Source organism: Symphalangus syndactylus, chromosome 23, assembly GCF_028878055.3.
Source record: "Symphalangus syndactylus isolate Jambi chromosome 23, NHGRI_mSymSyn1-v2.1_pri, whole genome shotgun sequence".
In the NCBI taxonomy this organism is placed as follows: domain Eukaryota; kingdom Metazoa; phylum Chordata; class Mammalia; order Primates; family Hylobatidae; genus Symphalangus; species Symphalangus syndactylus.
In genome coordinates, this window is record NC_072445.2 from 53447542 (window position 1) to 53474121 (window position 26580).

The 26580-nt window shown below is 41.2% G+C and overlaps 1 protein-coding gene across 3 annotated transcripts in view; it reads right to left on the reverse strand.

Annotated features, from left to right (window-relative positions):
* CAP2 (cyclase associated actin cytoskeleton regulatory protein 2) overlaps positions 1-26580 on the reverse strand; it is a 162589-nt gene that overhangs the window by 86259 nt on the left and 49750 nt on the right. For 2 of the 3 annotated variants that reach the window (XM_055264098.2, XM_055264095.2), the window contains exon 4: positions 9650-9727. The exons of the other annotated variant lie outside the window; for it this stretch is intronic. In XM_055264098.2, coding sequence (XP_055120073.1) covers positions 9650-9727 — 78 coding nt within the window. The remainder of the gene's footprint in view (positions 1-9649; positions 9728-26580) is intronic. 3 annotated transcript variants of the gene reach the window in all.

Consider the following 26580-nt stretch of genomic DNA (forward strand, 5'->3'; position numbering starts at 1 on the left):
AAGTGATCTCAATATTTAACTAAATGGAGAATAAAAAATTCCCTAGTCAAATATTGGTACATACACAGTTTTATCATTTATGTAGCATTTGCCATCAAGGCAGTCTGGAATTCTAATGAACTCAGTATAGAATAGTTGATCAAACAAAGGATATTATCCTTCTTTATTAACCTTTACCCCTCAGATAATCTCTCGAATCCCCAGGGTGTGATAACCACCTCACTTCCTTTGGGCAGCCATTCATTATCTAATTCATGTCTTATACAAAGAGAGATGAGCTAATGTGCCTTATCAGATTAAAAAAAAAAAAAAGGTGACCATGAGTGATGTTCCAACAGGACAGGATCTTAGCAAATCCCTTCTGCCTCCACAGTCCTGGGTTTCTAAATACCTATAAAGCTACCAACTCATAGTCACAGCTCACAGGCTCACCCACAGCTTTATGTTGCTAAAGCAAACAGTCTGGGCAGAAGAATGACAGAATTACTCTCTTTTCTGATTACCTCCCTCTCTGCATCCTGATAAACTAATGATTAGCTTTCCTGTTGGGATTCAGCCCTGACTGGGTAGCTTCAGGCTGTCAACTCAAGCAGACGCTGATGATATCACACAAACCCCTGCCTCTCCTTCCTTCCCTGGTGTTTTATTGTGTGTTAACCAGCATCTACATCCAGCACGGGCAGTAGCCCTCACATGCTAGCCACCATGTAATTACCAAGGTAATTCTCTTGCCATTGGAAGGCTCATAGGAAAAGGAAAAAAGGCTTCTTTTTGCCTCATTTCTCCAGCTTCTGCTACTCAGAAAGCTGCTGTTTACATAAAAGCCATCTTGTAAGTATCAGAATGCAACTGGTTTTTACCTATACTACATAAATTATATTTAAGCAGATATTTTAGTTGAACTTAAACTAATATGCTTCTCCAGAAATTAAAAGCATATACTACCTTTGGGTGCTTTTGTGTTGGTAGTGAAGACAGCCAACCCATTCAGCACTATCAATGGAGCAAAAACTTACGCATATTTATGAAGTGAGACTATCGAGGTAATTTGGAAAAGGCCATAAACTGAGTCACTGGCTTAGATTCTAAGGTGCTACTCCTTCCTGAAACTGTCAATCCAGACCACTGGGAAATACCACGGCTAAATGGCTAAACGGAAACATAACTAAGCATGATACAAAGAATGAAACTTTTTTACCTTTTACTTCTCTTATAGTTTTTTTTTACTTCCAAGATCAATGAAACAGATATTTAAAAATCCATTAAAAATTCTTGCTGTGCACATATAATTAACAGTAGTTACTCAACAGAAAATTTTCTTGATGCCTTTGTATTAAGAAAAACCCAACTTCATAGCAATATTTCAAAATAGACATTTCATTTTACATTAGGGCCAGAATTACTTTATTGCATTATGTTATCTGTCATATGGCCCTTGACAACAGAACTTAGCAGCCCTAATCATGGCCAAATCTTTCAGGAAGATTCAGCAATTCTGATTGAGCAATGCTATGACATTTTCTGGGCATGGACTTAAGAAACACTTGGGAGTTTGGCTCTGTGCTCCTTCGTTTGCTTTTCCTTTGCAATTTCTAGACTTGCCACTATCACCAAGTAATTTACCCAAGGTATGCGCTGAGATCAGTCACATGATTACTTTGTTTGGCATTTTTAAATACTGGACAATAACTTGACACCTTATAGTTATGGTAAAACATTTTATAGGCAAAAAGGATAAACTCACTGTAATTAAAAGAAAATTTGAAATATTGCATACATACATAGATACATCTATTCATACCCAAGTGCAATAAAAATTCAGCTGTTAGATTTCAAAGTCTTTCTTGTCTTTCCCTGGACAGCTAGAGAAGTGGGGTATTACTCTGGAAAATCCCTATGAGTTTTTGGAAAGACAATACATTTCCACAGAGAAAGAGCTCATTTTAGCCAATCCAAGTGACTCACTCTGGTGGATTGGCCAAACGCTCACCAAATCTGTTACTTCTTCCTTCCAGGCATAGAGGTGGGTTAAATTCCCGTCTCTTTTGCAGCTAGGAATGACCAGAAGGCTGAATGAAGGTGAGGTGACATAGGCCATTTCCAAGCCCAGCACATAAAACCTTCCTGCATTCTCTTTTCCAATTCAATGGCTGAGGACTTAGAGGAGTTGGGTGCCCCAAGATGGAAGAAGCCTGGTCCCTGAACGACCATGTGGAAGACTGGCAACCAAAAACACTGGAGCAGACCTTATGTGAGCAAGAAAAAACATCTCTTCTGTTAAGCCTTTGAGATTTGGGGACTTTTTGCTAAAGCAGTCAGACAACACTGACTAATAATGAACTTTTCTACTCAGTCACATGACCCTTGCCTGCTTTTTCTCATTTAATCCTTACAGTAACCCTTTGAGGTAGGAATTATTTGTTATCCCTATTTTAAAGACAAGAAAACACAGGCTTAGAAAGTTTAACTGCCTTTCCCCAAGTGGGTAACTTGACAAGTTGGTTTGCTTAGAGTGGGTCAGTGGATTACCAAGTTAATTCTCCAGTAGATACCGAGAAAAAGATAGAAGATTCTCAAACTTAGAAGACACAGATGAATTTGTTTTTCTTGCATTTGGATTAGCAGAGCTAATGAGTAGAAAATGTGAAATTCAAATCCAAGCAGGCCCAAGTTCAAAGTTTCTGCTCTTGACCACCCTCACAAATTAACATGTTTTATTAAAATCCTGAACATATTTATGCCCACTAATAATCTGGATCTCTCATGCATCTAAATAATTAGCTTAAGTCCTAAGATCACTGCTACTAGGCTTTTTTGCTTAGTTTAATGTGAACAAAGTATTAACAAATTTGATGACTGCTCCATGCCTTAGAAAATCCTTATTGAGAAAATGCTGAGCGGGGGACTGTGCTGGGCATGTGCATTCACTCAGAGATGGAGAAATGGCCAAGAGGGGTCGCTAACTCTCCTTCTCCTTCTAATTTTTCAGATTGTATAAACAATGAAAGAAAAGAGAATCAGTTTTAGATGCCTGCTTTATGCACAGGAAGGCACTATTTCCCTTTAAAGTACAAGTTCAAATAAAGACAAGAAAAGGAGAGGGAGGATAGTAGAAACGCTCTCTCTTTCTCTCTCCTCCTTATGGAGGAATACAGAACTCAGACTTCCTAGATAGAATAAAACCCACTGGGCAGCCAATGACCGTAAATCATCTTCCCTGAAGTTGAAAAACTTAAGATTATTTTTTTCTCTATGTGCAGGTACATATTGATTCCATGCAAATACACACAAACACACAGACACACACAGACACACACACACAGAGATCATTTCACTGTCAGGTCTCAGCAGCACAAGAAATGCTGGAGAAAATAGGGAAAGTGTGAAGGCAGCAGAAAGCCTGCTGTACTTAAGGCCCACCAGCTGTAGTTCTCCACCCTCCGGGTGCTTCTCTTTTGCTCCTACAAACTACTCAGGGTTAGACTGGTGGGACATCGGTGGGAGACCTCCCAGGAATTCCCCGAATGATAGTCTTCCTTGGGGTGGTGCCCATCAAGGCATCAGATGCATGGTTTACAAAAGGTTACCTCTGCAGCTCGGGCCAGAGTTTTGGAGTCACCCATGGTTAAAATTGTTAACACTCTTGTTTTCTCATCTCTCCCAGGTGAGGTGAGGTGGCCTCAGGCCAAAAAACACTTGTTCATGTCAACTAAACACTTTCTACAGTTTTATTTTGACATACAACTCTTATAAATGACTGTGTAGTGTGGCTCTTACATGTAGTGTCTGCAAAAAGGACTCTGGATAGTGAATAAAGGAATGGGCCCAGGTCTACATCCTGGGGCTGGATTATAAATGTATCACTGAATATTGTTTTTTATGTTTGAGAACTTTAAATAACATATCTTCCCTACGCTCACCTGCTGTAAAAGTAAATGAAGAGTTGAGCAAGCCAGGGTGGGGGCTTCTTGGCCATTTTCCATGTGAGAATCCTTCCATCAACTGGAAGAGGATGGGCTTGACAAATTCTAGACTGTAAGAACTATAAGTACTATAAGAACTGGGCCATTCTTTTGCCCAAAGATTATTTATGTGAAATACAACAAGGGGAGACAAGAAAAGCTGAGATGTTTTGCAAATGTTTTATAATATGTTTTATGTCATGAGCACGTAATAAATCAATGAGAAGGGTGCTTCTGAACTTCAAGGTGTGACCACTAGTGCATCTTAAGATCAGTTCAGTGGGTCATGACCACAGCACAGAATAGACTAGAAGAAAAATGTCAGAATGCAGTGCACGTGGTAAGAATACTGTTTTGTGAAACTGGGTGGTGAAGTAAAATATCCTTTTTTCTGTGGGTCAAGGCCGAAATGTTGGAATGTCCTAGTATTAGAGAATGCAAGAGATCTGTTTCCTCATTGCCAAAGTGAGAAAGGAAATTTGAAATTGGGGGTCACCATTGTCAATCAGGGCTGTTGAAGAATCCCTTATCCTGCTTCTGCCAGGATAGATGGAAGGGTGAAGGTGGAAGAACTGAAGGGCACATTCTGGTCTGTGGCCTGCGGTCTTATTAAAAAAAAAAATTCAACATGGATAGAACTGGAGATTGTTATGTTATGTGAAATAAGCCAGGCACAGAAAGGTAAACATTGCATGTTCTCACTTATTTATGGGATCTAAAAATTAAAATAATTGAAATCATTGACATACAGAGTAGAAGGATGGTTACCAAAGGCTGGGAAGGGTAGCAGGGGAGCTGAGGCAGGGAGGTGGGGATGGTTAATGGGTAAGAATATAGTAGTTAGAAAGAATGAATAAAGCCTACTATTTGATAGCACAACAGAGTGACTGTAGTCAATAATAATTGCACATTTTAAAATAACGGAGAGTAGGCCGGGTGCTGTGGCTCACACCTGTAATTCCAGCACTTTGGGAGGCCGAGGCAGGCGGATCACGAGTTCAGGAGTTCAAGACCAGCCTGATCAACATGATGAAACCCCGTCTCTTCTAAAAAATACAAAAATTAGTTGGATGTGGTGGTGCGTGCCTATAATCCCAGCTACTCAGGAGGCTGAGGCAGGAGAACTGCTTGAACCTAGGAGGCTGAAGTTGCTGTGAGCCAAGGTAGCGCCACTGCACTCCAGCCTGGGTGACAGAGCAAGACTCCGTCTCAAAACAAACAAACAAACAAAAACAAAAAATGCTAAGAGTATAATTGGGTTGCAACACAAAGGATAAATATTTGAGGGGATGGATACCCCATTCCCCATGACGTGGTTATTATGTATAGCATGTCTGTATCGAATCATTTCATGAACCCCATAAATACATATGCCTACTATGTACCCACAAAAAGTTTTAGAAAATTATCTTAGAGTTCAGCAACAAGGGAATTGAGAGAATCCCTATTAGTTTTCTATTGCTGTGTTACAAATTACCACAAACTTAGTGGCTTAAAACAATATCCATTTATCATCTCACAGTTTCTGTAGATCAGAATTCTGGGCCAAGGCAGAGCTAGGTTCTCTCTCAGGGTCTCACAAGGCTAATATGAGCCACAACCGACCACTCATGTTGGTTTAATTTTGCCTTATGCTGTGGCAGCAAGAGTGGTCACCTGCATTCATTAGCAGGATCCAAGGGACTCCCTGGAAGGTTCTCCAGCCCTGAAAGATCTTCCCTCCCCAATGCCCAAAACTCATATTAAAGATTCATTCTATACTCTTTTCTCTCAGAGCCCTGTTACAATGCTAAGTAAATAATTATATGAGTCATTATTTAGTAACTCATCCACTAGATATTAAGCTGACTTGCAACAGATAGCTATATAGTGTGCACAAGGAATAAACCTCTGCAGTTATCCATCACTAAGATTTTAGAGATGTTTGTTACTGTAGCATAACACGGCCTACTTTGCTACAGAAATGGTAGGGGAAGAGAATATGAATTTGAGACCTGAGTGCCAAGGGATTCTGTGCTTGTTGGGATTTTGGATGGCAATGACTAAAGTCTTGCTGCTCAATGTGTAGTGGGAAATCAGCAGCACCAGCATCGCCGGGGAGCCTGTTAGAATGACAGACTCTTGCACCCCACTTGAGACCAACTGAATCAGACTCTGCACTTTAACAAGATTCCAGATGATTCAAATGAATACTGAAGTTTGAGAAGCAGTGGTCTAGAGACAGTTGGAAATGAAATTCTGAAGCACCTGAAATAAATCTGAGCTTGAATTGTAACAGTGAGAACCATCCATACAGCACAGGATCCAAACAAAGTGTGGTCTCCGGACCAGGAGTATCACATCACCTGGTGACTTTTTAGAACCGCAGAATCTTGGGACTCAACCAAGACCTACTGAATTGGAAGCTCTGTAAGTGGGGCCCAGCAGTCTGAGTTTTGACAACCCTCCGGGGAACTGCCATGCACGCTAAAGTTGGAGAATCGCTGTTGTATGTCAATGAGAGCTGAAATTACAGCAGTTAATTCTCTTCCTCCTGAAAGAAGGAGGACAGTAAGACACAAATGGTTATAATAATTGTTCCTACGAGAAAATATGATCTGCATTATGATACTGATCTTTAAGATGCATCTTCTAGAATACATACTGGGTGGATTAAGGTCTGGCCATAGACTGTTTTCACAACTGTGGCGATTGTGTATGACAGACGCAGTTGACAGCAATGACTTGAACATACCCTGAGAGTGATCTTGTATGGCAGATCCACCTGAATGTGTGTTCAGAGTCTGCGACTAAGGAATCTGGGAGTGGCCAACCTGGAGATCCATTGCTCTTCTATGAGGAACATTTGAGCCCCTGGTGCTTGCCAGGGAACGCCGTGGAACACTGGCCATATGGGGGATGGAGGCCTTTAGTTTTAGGTTAAATGAAGGTTACCAGGTGGAGGTTGTTAGAGGGAGGATGTTACATGAAAATGCTATATAAATTACACGCCTTTTGCAAGTGGTTGTAGTTCTCCTGTCCAGCCCTCTGCTACTGGGTTCTCTCCCCTGCATGCAAGTCCCCAATAAAACCCCAGGTCTCGTTTGCTGGTTGTGGGTCTCTTCTTCAGCCCCTTGAGCCTGTGCTGTCCCCACTGGAGTGGATAGGGGTTCCGAACAACATGTGGTGATCTCTCAGGTCTACTTTTCTCTCAGGTGGAAGTAGTAGGACGGTGTTCTGAATAAAGAGGAAAGGGAAGTAGAGGGAAGGGCCAGGAAGGGAGGTAGCCATCATAAGCCTGCTCTGCATTTTGCTGGTCCTGGTCCAGGCCTTATTGCACATGGAGCACTGTGGTAAGTGCTGCCAGACATTTCCAGTGCATGCCTCCCTGGGAACCAGTTTCCCTCCCCTTTATCAAGAATTCAATAGAGCCAGGCACAGCAGTTCACGCCTATAATAACAACTCAGGAGGCTGAGGTGGGAGGATCACTTGAGCCCATGAGTTTGAGACTGCAATGAGTTAGGATTGCACTACTGCACTCTAGCCTGGGTGACAGAGCAAGAACAAGAACCCATCTTTAAATAAAGAAAAGAAAAAAAAAGAGAGAATGCAGTAGAGTAAGAAAGGGAAACTGTAGATATGACCCAAGAATCTGCACAGCCACATGCTAGGCCACACAGTGTCCCTGACCATGGCTCATGCTGGAATGCCACAGACCCAATGCATTCATTCATTGTTCATTCACTCACATTTTCATCCAATATTTAGTGAGTGGTTTTTTGTCTAAGGCCTGCAAAGCCATTGGAGAGGCCACTTGTTCTGAGGCTTAGGGAAGGGATGGAGTGGTAACCCAGTGAGGAAAGTCACAGTTCTTCTTCTACCTGAGAATCTCAATTGGACCACCTCTCCTTCCACTTCACAGAAAAGGCAGGCTAAGGCTGAATCCACAACACATCACTTTGTGATTTCCCAGTTTCACTTTGCTCTTCTGCAAAGCAGAGATTGAGAAGAGCAAGGAGGAAAATGCATCCATGGTGGAATACGAAATATTTTCACCCCTACAGATCCTCCTACCTAGGCTGTGAGCTAACTCCTTTCACGTGGAGGGAGGTGATATATCCATTTCGGGTGGGGGCTTACAGCTCTGGTTGAAAGTCAGAATCACCCATGAAGCCCATAGAAATCTCAAAGCCCAGGCCACTCCTCAGACCAACGAAGTCAGAGTCCCTTGGGTTGGGACCCAGGTACTGGTATTTTTTAAAATTTTGCAGGTGATTCTACTGCACAAGCATGGCTGGGAATGTCCGTTCCAGGGAGGGTCTTGGATCTCCGGTCTTGCCCCTTTATGGAGCTGAGTGTCATCCCCTGAAGGTCAAAGTTCTGGATTCCCAGGATTCTTAGCTCAAAATTTTCAATTTCAGGAGTTTGTTTTATAATTCAAAGTGAGCTATTACATTTAAGCTATTGTGTCATAACGTATGCTCAATTTATTTTTTATTTATATAAATGTTCTTAAACTTCAGATGCAGAATATTTAGCCAAAAGAATAATTTTTATTTTTTTTCTGATAAAACAAAGTATGCTGGTAGTAGGACTACTTTTTAATGAATAATTTCATTCGTGACACAATCAGCATGGTCAAAAGTTATTATTATGAACCCTTGGTAGAGGGAACGCAGTTATTTGCATGACACAATGTCAGTAGTTTGGGCAGGTGGTGATCACGCTTTGGTTAGAGAATCGGAAATTTACAGGGCCTGGGGAATGAGACGGACCTCCGCCAACCATTACTTTGCTCTTAACATCTGTTCTCACAATTTTATTCCTTCTGTATTAAAATTTACCATGGGCCTTACTTGGTAACTTTACGATAGATTAAAAGTTGTTAAAATTACTACATTGGTAATATTGTTGCAGTTAGCATCAGATCCTCTCACACGTCTAAATATCTTTAACCTAAGAAAAGTTCATTCATATTTATGGTGGAAGAGAAAGGCGAGGTGGACTAAGTTCTTATAGAGTCATGAAAATTCTTTCCAATTTTGGTGTTTTGAGAATGAGGATTAGCAGCATGGGCATCATCCAGGAGCTTATTAAAAAGCAGAATCTTGGGACACAATCCAGGCCTGATGAACCAGAAACTGCAATGCAGCTCCGTAGATGACCCATAAACACAAAACACTTAACCACCGATTTAGCCCATCTACGCTACTTAGGAAATAGGAGCTAATAAAATCCATACATGGAGGTTAGAGATGATCATAGATGTGAACAGTCTTTGGTAACAAAGCAGCTCAAAATCTGAGCTAAAAATTAGTTATAAACACTTCCTTGATTATAAAAAGGTTGAGACTAGTATAAAGATGATGACACAAGTCACCTCACCTTTTAAACTGGTAATGTCCATTTGTTACAGTAAGAATTTGGCCATAATGATATATTAGTAGTAAGAAGACACACTGCTTTTTTTCTTTTTTTTTTCGCAAATGGCATACTTAAAAAAAAAAAAAAACTTGTCGACTATTAATGAGATTATGAGAGAGAAGAATTGTTCTATACCATGATCCAGATTAGAGACAGAACCTACACGTGCTATAAGTCTCATTTTTAGGAGGTCGACTATAATAAATGCTTTTGTTGCCTCCTTGTTTTCCATCTTACACTGCCCATACCCTGGGACACCTTCCCTCTCAGGACACTCTCTTACCTCGTGGGGTTGTTGGTACTGAGAGGCCATCAGAAGGAAAGCCCGCTGGGCCTGGAAAGCGCTGTGCACCATTTCTGCCTGGGAACAAAGAGGAAGATGGCAGTTTCAATGTTTGACTCCTAAAAATTGTTACCATATAATCTGGCAATTCCACCCATAGGTATATACCCAAGAAAAATGAAAATATATCTTCACACAAAAACTTGTAAATGAATGTTCATAACACCATCATATACAAACCAAAAGATGGGAACAACCTGAATATCCATCAACTCATGAACCAAAAAAACAAAATGTGATATATCCATACAACAAAGTATTATTCAGCATGAAAAAGAGACAAGGTACTGACACCTGCTACGACGTAGGTGAGCCTTGAAAACATTATGCTGACAGAATGAAGTCAGTCGCAAAAGAGTACATTTGTATGATCCCATTTATATAAAATGTCCAGGAGAAGCAAATCTATAGAGACAGAAACCACTACCGATGAATGGGTGCTGGGGCTGCTGGGAGGGAGGAATGGGGAGTGAACTGCTAATGGGTATGGGGTTTCTTTTGGGGGTGGTGAAAATGTTCGGGAAATAGACAATGATGATGGTTTCAAAACTTGGTGAATATACTGAATCATACCCTTTAAAAAGGTGAATATTATGACATGTGAATTATATTTCAATAAAGCTGTTAAAAAATGTTTGAGCCCCAAAGCGCATTCGTTTTCAAAGGCTGTCTCTCTCTTAGCCTCTTTCACACTGTGCCCAAATTCTATTCTACACCTTCTAGAGGAAAGAGAATTGTCCCTTAAGCCATCCCCATTTAGATATGTTCACTGAAAGCCAGTGGCTTATAATCATTAAGATGGGCCCAGGAGAGATTTCAGTGCCATTTGGGCCCTGGTAGAGGGGGCCCCACCTGGACTCAACACCCCATAAGGAGACGTGCAAGCAGGAATGGCCTCAAACACATATTATCTTACCTTCACCCTTGACTCATTCAACTAATTTGTTAATTTTTGGGGGTTTTTTTGGTTCTTTTTTCTTTTTTTGTTATGTCAATTTTTTTTTTTTTTTGAGACGGAGTCTCACTCTGTTGCCCAGGCTGGAGTGCAGTGGCACGATCTTGGCTCACTGCAAGCTCCGCCCCCCGGGTTCATGCCATTCTCCTGTCTCAGCCTCCCGAGTAGCTGGGACTACAGGCGCCCGCCACCAAGCCTGGCTAATTTTTTGTATTTTTAGTAGAGACAGGGTTTCACAGTGTTCGCCAGGATGGTCTCAATCTCCTGACCTCATGATCCGCCCACCTCAGCCTCCCAAAGTGCTGGGATTACAGGCATGAGCCACCGCGCCCAGCTTGGTTAATTTTTTAAATTAAAAAAATTACAGAAGTGTACCACGAAAAAATATCCAGATCACCCAGAATTAACCATTTTGGCATTTTTTTCTAATTTTTAAGAAAATTCATGCAGTTATTCTTGTAAGATAAAGCATACTGACTTGGAATAATTTTTTTTAATGCAGAAAGTTTCAAAGATTAGGCAAGGCATGGTGGCTCATGCCTGTAATCTCAGCACTCTGGGAGGCCGAGGTGAGCGGATCACCTGAGGTCAGGAGTTCGAGACCAGATTGGTCAACATGGTGAAACCCTGTCTCTACTAAAAATACAAAAATTACCCATGCACGGTGATGCACGCCTGTAGTCCCAGCTATTTGGGAGGCTGAGGCAGGAGAATCATGTGAACTTGGGTGGTGGAGGCTGCAGCGAGCCGAGATTGTGCTACTGCACTTCAGACTTCAGACTGGGTGACAGAGGGAGACTGTCTCAAAAAAAAAAAAAAGAAAAAGAATGTTTCAAAGATTACAGGGTTTTTGTTGTTGTTGTTTTGTTTGTTTTTCTTTTTTTGTCTGTTTGTTTTAGAGACAGGGTCTCACTCTGTCACCCAGGCTGTGGTGCAGTGGTGCAATCTTGGTTCACGGAAGCCTCCAAGTCTTGAGCTCAAGCAATCCTCCTGCCTCAGCCTCCTGAGTAGGTGTGGCCACAGGCACACACCACCACACTTGGTTAACTTTTAAATTTTTTAGTAGAGATACGTTCTTGCTGTGTTGTCCAGGCTGGTCTCAAACTCCTGGGCTCAAGCGATCCTCCTGTCTTGGTCTCCCAAAGTGCTGGGATTACAGGCATGAGCCACCACACCCAGCAAAGATTAAAGTTTTTAAAAAATGCCTCACAACCTACAAATAATCATTAAATGAATATCATTGTAACCACCTTTTAAGAATATATGCAGAGAGACTTAAAAAGCTACATTTTAATTATGATTGAATAGTAGAGATGAAAATGAAAAAGAACTGTTAAACTTCAAAGAAAAGTTTCTGCACCACAGTAGTTTTTATGTCCTAAAAGATCATTCTAAGGTTAAAAAAAAGATTATAAAATGTTGAAATTCGGATAATTATGTGTTTGCATTCTAAAATGACATGTTATAATTCTAGATAGTATTGACTGACTTCTTGCTGGGAAAGATGAGAACATAAGTACTTACACTTTTTCCATCTCTGATCCCTATCTTCCATAGTTTTTAAGTTATTATTTTTATTTTCTCCAAACTGATAGCATTCATATTCGATCTGTAATATTAGTGTACATAGTTGTTAAGTATTAGTTCTGCATTTAAGCAAACCTAATGATTCTCACCATAACTTCTCCGTTTCTGAGTTATTTATTTATTTTTTTTAATTGGCCAGGCATTCATTATTGTGTATTTTCTTCAACAAGCTCTCAAAGTTGTTTTAGTTCTTTCAGGTTGAAGCAGTCTCCCTGTTGTCTTTATATTTTAACAAGATCTTGATGGGATATAATATCCTTGGGTCACTTTCTCTCTCCATTTTCAGAGAGCGTGGCCCCAGATGTAGCAATGGTGACATCTGAGACTAGCTTAATTTTTTTCTCCCTTGTAGGAAATTGACTTACTCTGATTTGATATCTCAAGAATTATTTCTTTATCCTTGAGGTTTAATAGCTTAACTAAGATATGTTTGAGTTTTGAACATTCCATAGTATATTTCCTGGAATAGATTTGGTCCTTTCTTCATTTCTGGGAAATTTTATTACATCTTTCAGTGTCTCTTCTGTTCCTTTTGTTAGAGTCTCTATTCAGGGACCCAATTATTATCTTCACAGTGTAGAATATTTGAATGTCTTAATATCTTTTAGAGTCTCTCTGTCTTTAATCTCCTTGTTTGTTATCTGTATTCTCTGATTATAAGAATACTTTTTCTATTGTTAGTAAACAAATTTTCAACAGGTCTCATATATGTTACCATTTCTAATTTATATATCATTTTTGCATTAATGTATTTAATTCTTGATTTGTCAGACTTTAAATTTCCCTTTTCATTTCATTCCTGTTTTATCACCTTGTCTTTAGGCTATTTTAAAAATACTTTTTAAACTCTTGTTAAGTTCTAAGAGTACAAGTTATCTTCTTATTAAGCCATTGTGAGGAACCTGTTTCTGTTCCTTAAATACTATTTTCTTCAAGGGTAAGCCCATGTCTTTCTACTTTGCATGCTAGCCCCTTTTCTGACTTATTACTTGTAGCTGCCACATTGGCTCTTCCCATCTTGCACATATTTTAATTTTTTCAGATATTTTAATTTTTCTGATAAAATGTGGGTGATTCCTTGCCGTCATATTGGAGATCAGCTTCTTTGCCCTTTCAAGCCAGAATCTGGGGGCTAAATGCTTTCTGCTCTCTATTCTTTAAGGCCTGCTAGTACAGGGAGAGGAAGAATTTGGCTGAGGTGATGTCCAGTCTTTATTTGTGTCTTCAAGTGCTTCTCATTCTTCTGGGAATTTGCTAAATGCCCCAAATCAGGATTCACTCCACCTACTTGGAACACACGCCATTCGGACGGAGTGGTCCCTTCCGACTTTAGATCATTTCTCTGATTCAGAACCTAGACATGAGGGCTTTACATCTATGAACAGAAGCAGTCCATGATGTTTTTTTTCTTGCTTCATATTCTCCTTTCCTGATTTCATTTCCCCTAAGGAATGTCTTTAAGGGGGCTTAGGGACAGGGTTAGAAATCAAAAGCCACTCAGCCACCGGTTACTAAAATGTATTGCTTTAGGTTATGGGTTTTTTGTTTGCTTACTATTAGTGAGATGTTTTTCTTTAATTCTTCTTTTTTTTTTTTTGTTCCTTTGCGGGGAGGGAAAAATTCTGTGATTCGGTTTTATTTGGTCACAAGTTTATATTCTTCTATACATAATTTCATTTTTAATCTCCTCCTTTTTAGCTCCACATCTGTTTATGGGCAGTTTCTATCTCTCTGCAATCTTGGATATGAACTGACTTCTCTAGTAGATAGGCAAGAACTAGCTTAATACATTTTCAAAAACGGATACCAAAACGACAAAACAACAAGAGGATTAGGTTAATTTCATCCCCGTGTTAATATCAGATAATTTTCTGGGCTGGAAGGGTAAATGTGTTAACTGGAAAATGACTAGTTTTTGTCAAACCACTTCATATTAACGTTTTGGCATCTGACAAATGTTCCAAAATATAAATGAAATGAACGAACATCTTATTCTTGTTTCTAACATTCCTTGTCACTTCTCATCCAAGGATATTTTTTCCCACTGAGACGAAAATGCTTGAAATCAAACCAAGATTTGTAGACTATTTACATTTAAAATCACAAATTCAATCATCATTAACACAACAGATATAAGTCTCCTGAATGTTTAAATTAGTGTATGTTTTTCTCAAAGCCATTTTGGAGGACACCATCTTCTTTCCCTTTGTCCTGGTAGCCTGATTGCTGGGACTATACTGCTCAAGATCTCAAATTTTGGATATTCATTAGGGAAGAACAGAGGGCTTTCAAATCTCACTGTCCTAGAGGCCATTATGACATTATGAATGGGAAGCTCTGAGCTATGCAGTATTTTTCCACGTATCAAAACATATATTTCAGTGATTCAGAAGGACTTTTGTCGGTCTCTAATGACCATGTTTCCAAATAAAAGACTACAAAATACAACTTTGCACAGCTTGGCTATAAATAAAATAAGTGCACTTTTCCCCAGCAATGATAATATAGAGGTAACATCCTCATCTATAACAAGCCTTGCAGAGCCGATTGAATTGTAGTTGCTGTGGAAACAGTAATTCGGATGGTCTGACTTCTGCAGTTAAAATTGTAGCTCAGAGGTGGCATTAACAATATTTTTGTAGTTATCCCAAGATGAGCATGATCATTAGCCTTTTTACTTTCCCTAGTAACAACATTTAGCCTGTTGCTAATAGAGCAATTTTCCGGCAGGTCTGATGAGCAAAGATGGCCAATTTCATTAATTAGTCTCTTCCTCCAAATGGTGTTTCATGGGAACAATAGAAGTTGAGGTTGGGGTGGAGAATGGCCCAATATTGAGATATCTGCTTCAACTCTCCCTTCCATTTTGCTTATGTAGACAAAACCTTTCTGAGAATTTGACTGTGTACTTCTTTCAGCTTCCCGGAACTCTGGGAATAATTAGCAGACTCTAATCTACATTCGTTTTTATCAGTCGACATGTCAAAGGACTTTCATTCCAACTTCCGATCCACTTGCTTCTTCCTTCTGGAAAGTTCCATGAGTCCCTTCAACCAGACAGCATCCTATTTAGGAGCAATTTTACTGAACCTGCTGAGTCTGGTAACTTGAAAGGGAGAATTTGGCTCACTCAGGCAGTTCAAAACACTGTGAAAGAAAAAGCCAAACGTAGGGGTTTTCAGTAACGACAAATAATCGAGGGGTTTTGCTGAGTTTGTCCATCACATGTGTGCAGGGCTCGGAAAGCCTGGGCAACCTTTGTGGGTGAACATGTGCATCTATCTGCCTGTGAGCATGTGTGTGCAGAGAGGAAAGGGATAATTTTGGCAAGGTCAAGTCTGTGCATTCTGTTTGAACTTTATCAGTTATCACAACAGCAACCGAGGTTCTCAGACAGGCTGGTGGAACATCTATTGCTGTGTGGTCTTAGGATGAAGAATAGGGGAATGAATTTCAGAAATCAGTTTAAAACCATCCTTGGGAGCCAGCAGACACTAGTGAAATATGACTTATTTCCATCTAATCCCCTCAGGAAAGACAGCTGGCTCCCTAGGGAAGCCCAGTTGATTTCTGGATACTCATCAAAGCTTTGCATTGTTTCACTGGAAGTGCTACAGGCTGCAAAGTCCCATGTGGATGGCAAAATGAACAGGCACAATGGGGGGAAAGGCCACAGGCAATATACTTGGAAGATGGAAAAAGCATCCACACTGGGTGCTTGTGCTAAAGGCATTTCCAGATCCTTCTGAAACTGCATCAGCCCTCTTCTTGAGAACCAGATAGCAAAGGGAAGGGGCCCCTCTTCCTCTAAAGATGGGGGAATGGGCATCTGTGTACTCAGTGCAATTTGCAGGCCCTACTGCCAATGCCATCCCCACATACCTCCCCAGTTGGTCTACTGATGCCCTGTTTTTCGTAATTAGAGACACTGTGTTTTCAGATTTGTTGTTTAGGGTCCTCTACTCTACCCTAAAGGAAAAGTCCCTAGAGTTTCTGCCAATGAAGAGGTAAAGAAGAACCTGACAGATGAAATTGAGACAAGAAATGAGCCCCAAAAGGAGGTAATAGAATGCTAAAGACAAATTTCACCCATTTCATGATTTTGCTTAAAACAAGACTGAAGATGCCTGATTTTGTAAACATGAACATAAGCACCAACCCCGTTTCTATATCTTTTCAGATTAAGAAAGATATCTGAGTTGACATATGCATCTCACAGAAGGCTTGAATCAGTGGTTCGGCGTGTCCATCAGAATCAACTGGAGGCTTCCTTAAAACTGATTGTTCAGTCGCATCTCCGGAGTTTCTGATTCAGTAGATTTGGGTTGGCCTGAGAATTCGCATTTCTATAAGTTCTCAGGTGAGGCTGATGCTTCGAGTCTGGACACTGCACTTTCAAAACCACTGGCCTAAATGATACCTCATATATTTTGTCTCTCAATTCTATTCCATTTTCATTAGCAGATGAATTAACAAAACAGCTCAGAGGGCATCCACTACAAGACTGTTAGCAGCAGCAAATCTGTACAAGTCAGCAGCAACCACGCAGTGTTGCTTCCTCATAAGGAAGAATTCAACCGAGGGGCACAGGTGGAGAGAGACACTGAGGCAAGTTTGAGAGCAGGAGGGAAAGTTTATTAAAAAGTTTAGGCTGGGCGCGGTGGCTCACGCCTGTAATCCCAGCACTGTGGGAGGCCAAGGAGGGCGGATCACAAGGTCAGGAGATCAAGACCATCCTGGCTAACATGGTGAAACCCCATCTCTACTAAAAATACAAAAAATTAGCTGGGCGTGGTGGCGGGCACCTGTAGTCCCAGCTGCTTGGGAGGCTGAGGCAGGAGAACAGCATGAACCCGGGAGGCAGAGCGTGCAGCGAGCTGAGATTGCACCACTGCACATCAGCCTGGGCGACAGAGCGAGACTCTGTCTCAAAAAAAAAAAAAAGTTTAGAGCAGAATGAAAGGAGGTAAAGTACACTTGGAAGAGGGCCAAGCGGGTGACTTGAGAGTTTCAAGTGTGTGATTTGCCCTTTGATTTGGGGTTCTACATGTTAGCATTCTTCCTGGGTCTGTGTCTTTTCTCCCCTGATTCTTCCCTTGGGGTGGGCTGTCCGTATGCACACCTGCCAGCCCCTGGGAGGAACCACGGGCAGTGTGTTATTTAAGTTGTGCGCATGCTCACTTGAGGCATTTTTTTTTTCCCTTACCAGTAGAGCATTCCTAGAGGAAGGTCATATACCAGTTAAACTCCACCATTTTGCCTCTTAGTGCTCATGCTTGAGTCTCCTTATAAGCTTAGATCTTATCTGGACCTTATCACTAGTTTCAAGTTTTTCCTATTTATTGGGAGATTGCCTTTCCTTGGTGCCAGCTGCGACCAATTATTATTTTAGTGAGACAGTTAACAACCTCTGGACCATCACCTGATGGTGGCCTGACATTCCTGGAGCGGGGGCTCTCCTGCCCTGCTCATGTCTGACTAACAACCTACTGTAACAAAACCATGCACTCGTATCATCCGAAGGGGCTCATTTCGTTCAATCCTTGCATTTTTTTTTAAGTGACAGGATGAACGTCTAGAAAAAATAAAGCTCTCTGCCCAAGTGTCAAAGCTGAAGCAAGAATTCCTAAATCCTGATTTTTTCCAAGTTCTCTTTTATTGCCCAGAGAGGCTGGAAGCATAGAAAACGGAAAAGTTTGGCAAAAGAAAATGAAAACAATGCAGATCATGAGAGCTGGATATAATTGCGTCAAGCCAATGTTCTTTTGAAACGTATCAGCAAGACTGACTTCAGAGCTACTACTACTTACCTAATGGAAGAAGACAAGTGGGCAGAGTTAAGCCAGTCATGGGAACTATCACCACCCAAAAGTATTTATAAAGCAGCCACATGAGCACTTTGCCTCTCTGCTGAACACAGGGCAGCCATGGTAATGGGAGATTACAAAAGAAGAGTGAAAGGAAAGAAAACAAGACCTCAGGGTAAAAATGTGCTAATGGTGTTTGGGAGCAGAGGCTGCAGGCCGAGGACAGAATGCCTCATCATATCCCTACTCAGCCAGCGCCTGGACACTTATGTTTTTATAATCACTTCAAGAGCTCTCATTTCTTATAAAAGGCTTGGATGAGTCTAGAATTTTGCCTGGCCTCCAAAGCCCTGTACAATTGGACCCTCATCTTCTAGCGTCACGGCCATGACTCCTCTCCAAGTACCCACTGCTCCAGTCAGGGTGGTCTCCCATGCATCCCAGGGATCTGCTTGAAGGAGCCCTGAGCCGGACTCAGTGGTTCATGCCTGTAATCCCAGTACTTTGGGAGGCTGAGGTGGGTGGATCGCTTCAGCCCAGGAGTTTGAGACCAGCCTGGGCAACATGGCAAAACCCTGTCTCTACAAAAATTAAAAAATTAGCCAGGCATGGTGGCACTTGCCTGTAGTTCCAGCTACTCAGGAGGCTGAGGCGGGAGGGTTACTTGAGCCCAGGAAGCTGAGGCTGCAGTGAGCCGTGATCATGCCACGGCACTCCAGCCCGGGCAAGGAAAATAAAAAAAAAAGAAAGAAAGAATAAAAAGAGAAAGAGCCTGGGACAATAAATGTATTTATTTACCCAGAGACAGGTCTCTGCCTCTCCAAAAAAGAAATCAAGACCTGGAGAGGTTAGTGAATTTCCCAAGATTGGTGGACAAATGTAAGATTACAGTTGGGTCTACTGACCTGAGCCTACTGCCCTCTCCCTAATCCCATACTAATCACCACTGTGGGTTAACTTTGTGAGAATAGTGTCTTCACTGCTTCCTCAATGGCACTCTCCATCCCTAAAGAGCCAAGATTTCCAGTTCCCTTCTTCTGTATCCTCTGCTGAGCCTAGCATGGGGTTTTGCATACAGCAGACAACTTACACGTATTAACCGTTTGATAAGGATTCCGTTCACTGTGGCCAAGGCAACGTGACTGAAAATTAAGTATGAGAGCTTACTTTACTGGTGAGGGCTCAAAGAACAACAGATGGGACATATGACCATCCTCAAAAACAAGATGCAGATGGATTTCATAGGCATTCGCCTTTTCCTGATACACAGTTCCAAGTAATACCAATCATGCAACGAATCAATAATGGTAAGGCAGGAAAAAGGCAATTCCTTAGTCTACACCATCTAGACCTCAATAGAGAAGTTCTCCAAAGTCAGCAGTAGTGTTCCATGCCATCATTGGTTTTGTCCTAGTCTGCTCCCTCTAGCATTCTTACAAGTCTCTACTTCAAAGTCCCACCTCACCTTCCAATCTCAGTTTCCACCCTGCCCATTGCCTGCCACACAACAGGTGCTCAAGATCTGCCGAGCAGATGGAAGAATGACTGGAACAACATGGTCAGAATTTGAACAGAGTATAAATTATTAAAAGTTAAACCCAACCAATGTTGATTTACAAGTAGTTGATGGAGAAGCCGTAACATCCTTGTATCTTCCCAACTTTTGCTATCAGTCCTGTGAGTTAAAATATGTGGCCCCCTCCTCCACTTTTTTTAAAAACTAGAAAGGACTTATTCAGGCAATATTATGGAACTTCCATTCCAGTTCATCTCCCCATGAACTGACATGTGTGGGGAGACTACGGGTGAGGTGAGGGTGAGTGTGATAAATACTTATGTGAGAGGGGCTTAGAGACAGTTATCTGGGGGAAAGGACAGTGAAACTGTGATATGGGAAGTCACTAAGAAACTCTCTGATAAGTGCTGTTTTACTTGGATTGCTTCTGCTTATTAAAAATAGCAAAGTCTTCTAAAGATGCTTATACTAACTACATACGATTTTATTCTTTGTGCTTATTATTGTTATTTTTAGCATATTTATTTGGGGATGGTTGGAGGTGTCATAGAGATGGAGGGGGGCATTCAACCAACATCCAAACTGCCCTCTTTGTGCTGTCATAGCCAAGAATAAAATAAAGAAGTACGGAATGTTTCTTTGCTATGACTTCTTGGGTTCCCATGGACTTTTTCCTATTTTGCCTGATAAGTTTGGGAAATTACTCTCTTCCCAGTGTGCCATTAGGAAACGGCACAAAGAAGTAAGCCAGAAGTGCCATCGACAAGGAAACATATACGTCTGCTTGTGCTAAAACTTATTCTGAGGGTAAAATCTGTTTTGTCAGTAACACAGTCTAACACGAAGAGTTAAGAAATGAGAAATCAGATTGCCTGCTATTTGTGGTTGAATCTGAAATTGCCATGGTGAGACAGAAGGGCCAGCTTTTCTTGGTCTGTGACTGGTCCCATTATTAGTTGGCATTTTAATATCTCGTCTGAACTACCTATACCCTGCTAGTGCTTGGCAGGTGTTACTTGCCCTATACACATAGCCAGCACAGATTACACTGTGATTCTTTCTTATCAAGGAGAAAACAGACTGTACAACGATTGAGTTTTTTAGACTCTGAAAAAATGTCCTTATGAAATAAACACGCCATGGTATCAGTGGAAGTTACCTTCAAGTAGTGGGATTCTGAATGGTTTTTGTTCTCTTTTTGAAATATGGATTATCCATTTTTCCTATGTCAAACATTTTTTTCATTATCAGAAAAAAATCTGTTGAAAAGACCTGAGTGAAACAGAAACTTACTACACAATTTTATAATCAAAAAGTATTTTCTGGGCAGGGCGTGGTGGCTCACGCCTGTAATCCCAGCACTTAGGGAGGCTGAGGCGGGTGGATCACCTGCGGTCAGGAGTTTGAGAGCAGCCTGGTCAATATGGAGAAACCCCATCTCTACTGAAAATACAAAAATTAGCTGGGCGTGGTGGCAGGCGCCTGTAATCCCAGCTACTCTAGAGGCGGAGGCAGGAGAATCGCTTGAACCCGGGAGGTGGAGGTTGCAGTGAGCAGAGATCACGCCACTGCACTCCAGCCTGGGTGAGAGAGCGAGACTCTGTCTCAAAAAAAAAAAAAAAAAGTATTTTCTGAATACCTACTATGTGCTGAGATGCTAAATTAGATATAAATCAGGGGAAAAAAGACAGGAACACAGAATCATTAGTGCATGTGAGCAACAAGTGATGAGGTGTGAACTGTGTGGAGCAGACAGCAAACATCCAACCTGGACAGGAGGTTCGTTGATATGACCCATGGTTGAAAAGGTAAGTATTCCCATTTGCTCAGCTTGACAAAACACAAGAAACATTTTCACAAAAAAGAAAATGAAAAGGGAAATGTAATTTATTTATTTTTTTTGGATAGAGGATTTCCTTTTCTCTAAAATCCAGAAAGTACCCTGCTTGGTCCTCAGTCATTTGGAACCACTGTCTCCCTTAACACAATTCTCGGGCTCCTCAAGACAAGAGATTTCATAAAGGCTACAACTCAGCCACAGCTGCCTTTCTGAAGTGTCCATGTGTGCACAATAAAATGAAGTCTAAATTTACAGTCTGACGGGAGGAAGGAAGCAGTAATGTCACACTCCACTTACTTAACAAATATGTTGGCAATATTCCATTAAATCGTAAAGACAAGTTAATTTAAAGACTCTGGCCCGCTCAAATACCAGCCAAATCACAGTTGATTTCAGGCTCTGCCTTAGCCAAAGCACAAATCAAAAGGGCAATAATTTTATATTAGATAATTGTTTAAAATTAGCATTTTTAATGCCTTTATATTTTACTGATTTTTTTCAATGATTTTACTCTCATTGGCGGAGAAAGGAGGCATGCTTATTGAATAAGGCTAAATAGTTTTGCAATCTGGGAAGGAAAGATGAGTAGGTAGATTGAGAATGTCAGTGTTAGACCACCGGGTACATTTATTTAAAAAATAATTATTCAGGCACTGATAATAAATGAGGTTTATTCTTCATTAATAGGACTGTTGCCTTGGCAACTTCCAGCTCACAAAATTATTTACATCAGTGCACAGTTCTGACTAAGAAACAGCTCCAATGTGTCTTTTCTACATCCAGACCTAGAATCTTCTATTATATATTTCAGCTGCATTATTGGTCTCAGTTAAGGTGACCTCAATGCCCCACCAACCCCATCCAAAATATGTCATATCCAATCCCAAAGAGGCAATTTAAACAAATTTCATGGTGCATCAAATAGATCAAAGGTAGAATTAGAGCTGGGCATGGTGGCTCACGCCTGTATTTCCAGCACTTTGGGGGGCCGAGGCAGGCAGATCATGAGGTCAGGAGATCGAGACCATCCTGGCTAACATGGTGAAACCCCATCTCAACTAAAAATACAAAAAATTTGCCGGCCGTGGTGGTGGGCGCCTGTAGTCCTAGCTACTCGGGAGGCTGAGGCAGGAGAATGGCGTGAACCCGGGAGGCGGAGCTTGCAGTGAGCTGAGATTGCGCCACTGCACTCCAGCCTGGGCGACAGAGTGTGACCCCGTCTCAAAAAAAAAAAAAAAAAAAAGGTAGAACTGATACATGGTTTTCTTTTGCAAAAACGATGATTTATGTGGGTTGTTTTATTTTCCTGCTTGTTCAGCAGTCGGCAAAGTATTTTTAAACAATCAATGTCATGAATATTAATGTGCATTCAAATCATGCACCATTTCCCTAAAACTCCTATTTTCCTAGTTCATAATTATCACCAAATAGCCTAAAGCATTTAAGACACTGTGAGAGTATGAATCAGTACAACATATACGTGGGAGAATAATTTGGCAATAAATATTAGGGACCACTTGCGATTAGCCAGGAATTTCTAATTGTAGGAATTTTCCTTGAGAAAATAATTATATAACTATAAAATAATTGGCTGGGCATGGCGGCTCATGCTTGTAATCCCAACACTTTGGGAGGCGGAGGTGGGTGCATCACCTGAGGTCAGGGGTTTGAGACCAGCCTGGCCAACATGGCAAAACCCCGCCTCTACTAAAAATACAAAAAATTAGCCAAGGATGGTGTTGGGCACCTGTAATCCCAGCTAGTTGGGAGGCTGAGGCACGAGAATCACTTGAACCCAAGAGGCAGAGGTTGTAGTGAGCTGAGATCGCACCATTGCACTCCAGCCTGGGCATCAAGAATGAAACTGTGTCTCAAAAAATAATAATAATAAAATAATTGTACAAGGCTTTTAACTGCAATTTGGTTTACAATAGGGTCAAAACTGAAAACAAGTCAAATGACACTAATTTTTTAAATGATTATAAATACCACTAGATAACCATCCTTGCAGGGATAGGACCAGGGTAGAGCTAGCAAGGAGCCCATGGTATGGAATTTAAGACGTGCTCTCTCTTTAGGTCACACCCTGCAATGTTCACTTGTGTCACCTTAGTCCAAGCTCTAAATTCTTGTACATACATTACTTCACCTACATATAATTTTGATTGTTTGAATCCATTACGGTGTAACACGTGAAGAAATACTATACAGGCATTAAAAATGATGATGTAGGCCAGGCGCTGTGGCTCACGCCTGTAATCTCAGCACTTCGGGAGCCCAAGGTGGGCGGATCACTTGAGGTCAGGAGTTCGAGACCAGCCTGGACAACATAGTGAAACCCTGTCTTTACTAAACATGCAAAAATTAGCCTGGCGTGGGGGTGGGTGTCTGTAATCCCAGCTCCTCGGGAGGCTGAGGCAGGAGAATCGCTTGAACCTGGGAAACGGAGGTTGCAGTGAGCTGAGATCGCACCCCTGCAGTCCAGCCTGGGCAACAGAGTGACTTTGTCTCAAAAAAAAAAAAAAAAAGATAATGTAGACTTCAACTCATTGACATGGAAAGACACCCAGAAGACATGGTCTAAGTTAAATAAGCAGGTTACAGAAACAGTATGTGCAGAAAAGTCTGCAAAATCTATAATGTAAGACCCATCATTGTAACTTAAAAAGCCCAACATTGAACTCTTCTAAATAATTTATTATTGCAATTTATATTTTAAAAGATCAAAGACTGGAAAGAATTTAAAACAGTGAGTAGTTATCAGGGCATGGGAATAGGAAAAGAAAGAAAACACCATTGCATGTTTAAATCCATTTGCTTTTCTGACAGGCATGAATATTGTCATTCTCGTGAATAAACTGCATTTTCAAATTCAGTCATTGTATAGCCACAAAACACTTGGCAGACTGGCTCCTCTCCAAATTCTCTAACTTGTTTTTCTGTCACTTAAGGAATCTAAAGCACTTTATCAACATATTTAAGCCAAATCTTTTGACTTAGAGAACCAGCAAATCCTTCATGGTTGATGAATCTTGGGTCTTCACAAATAAAGGACACTTGGCTACTAAGGCCGCTCAGAAAAATCAGAGACAACAAGGTACTCCTTATATTAGAATCCACTGTGACACGAAGCATTATGGCATTATCCTTTCATTTTGTGTTATTTAAGTCATATTCTTATCCAAGTTTTCATGCATGTATATATGCCTTGTGTCCCCACATAGAAAATATATTCCAGAGGACTAAGCCAGTAGGTGCCTATATAGAAGGGCCTTTATTACAACAGAAGCTCAGCAATTACTGCTTAATAATGAAGGACTGAAATTACTGTAAAGCAGTGTGATGTAGTAGAGAAACCACAAGCATGAACTTCAGATAGGCCTGGGATCGAACTCAACTCTACCCCTTACTACACACATAGCCATTCCCAACTTACCCAACCTTTCTGAGGCATGGTTTCATTACCTCGAAAGATACACTAAAAACTCTTGGCTGGGCGTGGTGGCTCGAGCTTGTAATCCCAGCACTTTGGGAGGCCAAGGCACGTGGATCACCTGAGGTCAGAAGTTCAAGACCAGCCTGGCCAACATGGTGAAACCCAGTCTCTTCAAAAATACAAAAGTTAGCCAGGCATGATGGCGAGTGCCTGAAATCCCAGCTACGCCGGAGGCTGGGGTGGGACAATTGCTTGAACCCAGGTGGTGGAGGCTGCAGTGAGCCAAGATCATGCCACTGCACTCTAGCCTGAGCGACAGAGCAAGACTCCGTCTCAGAAAAACAAACAAAGTTCTCCTAATGATTAAGGAAGTAATGTTTGTTGATAGCTGTGCCCAGGACCTGATACCTAGCAGACCTTCCACAAATGCTAGTTTTCCTTCCCCTTGTAAAAAATTGCCTCTCTTACTAATATGGAAAACAAAAATAAGGCAAGAAAAGAAAGTTGATCTCTAGTGACTGGACTGTAAAATTTAGCTACGGGCCAGTCATGATGGCTCACGTGTCTAATGCCAGTATTTTGGGAGGCCATGGTGGGAGGACTGCTGGAGACCAGGAGTTCAATACCAGTATGGGAAACATAGTGAGATCCCCTGTCTCTACAAACTTTTTTTTTTTTTTAATTAGCTGCCTGTGGTCCCAGTTACTTGGGAGCCTGAGGTGGGAGGATCTCTTGAGCCCAGGAGTTTGAGGCTGCAGTGAACTATGATCATGCCACCGCACTCCAGCCTGGGTGACAGAGGGAGACTCTGCCTCTTAAATAAAAAAGCTAAGAACCAGATTTGGTCATTCATGAACCAGGCCCAGCCAATATTAACTCATCTGCATTGAGAACTCACTATGACCGCTCAACCATGAGAGGTCCTTGCTAAACACTGGTTCCTCATTCCTCGTGGATTCCCAGGCAGCTGGGACCCCTGACCAATAGGCTGCCCTGTAGCCAAGCTGTGCAGGACTGGTCGCACCAGCTGGTCCTCACATTTTCTCTTTACTTTGTTTTTTGCTGCTTGGTGAACTGCCTTTCAGGCAGTATCTTGATTCCAAGGATTTTTATTCTAGCACCAAATATTCCTTTTCCCCTTTTCTGATGATAACAGCAACACATGCTTGTTGTAAGAAGTTCAAAAGACATGGATGTTTAAACTGTAAAAACACTCAATAATCCCACCCCACAAAGGTGACCACCGTCAGTAATTCAATGAATATCCTTCCAGAATTTATTTTTAACAAGACAAATCTCTCTGAAGTGCATATACCACCTCCCTACTCTTCTTTCTTTCAATTCCTACTTGGTTATCCTCAGAAAATCTCTTTTCCTGTCTTTTTGTCCCACACGTGAATTCCAAGGTAACCCTAATAATGGTTGCTAAGCACCAAAGCAGCATAACTATATACTCATACAAAGAAAAAAGAAAAATCTTCTTTGGTATCGAAAGTAGAAAGGAATCAGACCCAAAGTCAGCTGAAAATACATGTAGAAATCCCTATTTATGTCTTTGACTTTCTCTAATTAAACTCACATTCCCCTAGGTATCAGCATTCATAACAAATGACTACTTTTCATTTCATGTTATTGTTTTCTTGTTTCATTTAACTAAAAGCATGGTGAAATAAATGTTTTAGTATTTTGCATTATGTAAGTACTGCTCAGTAACCTATAGAGAAGGTTTT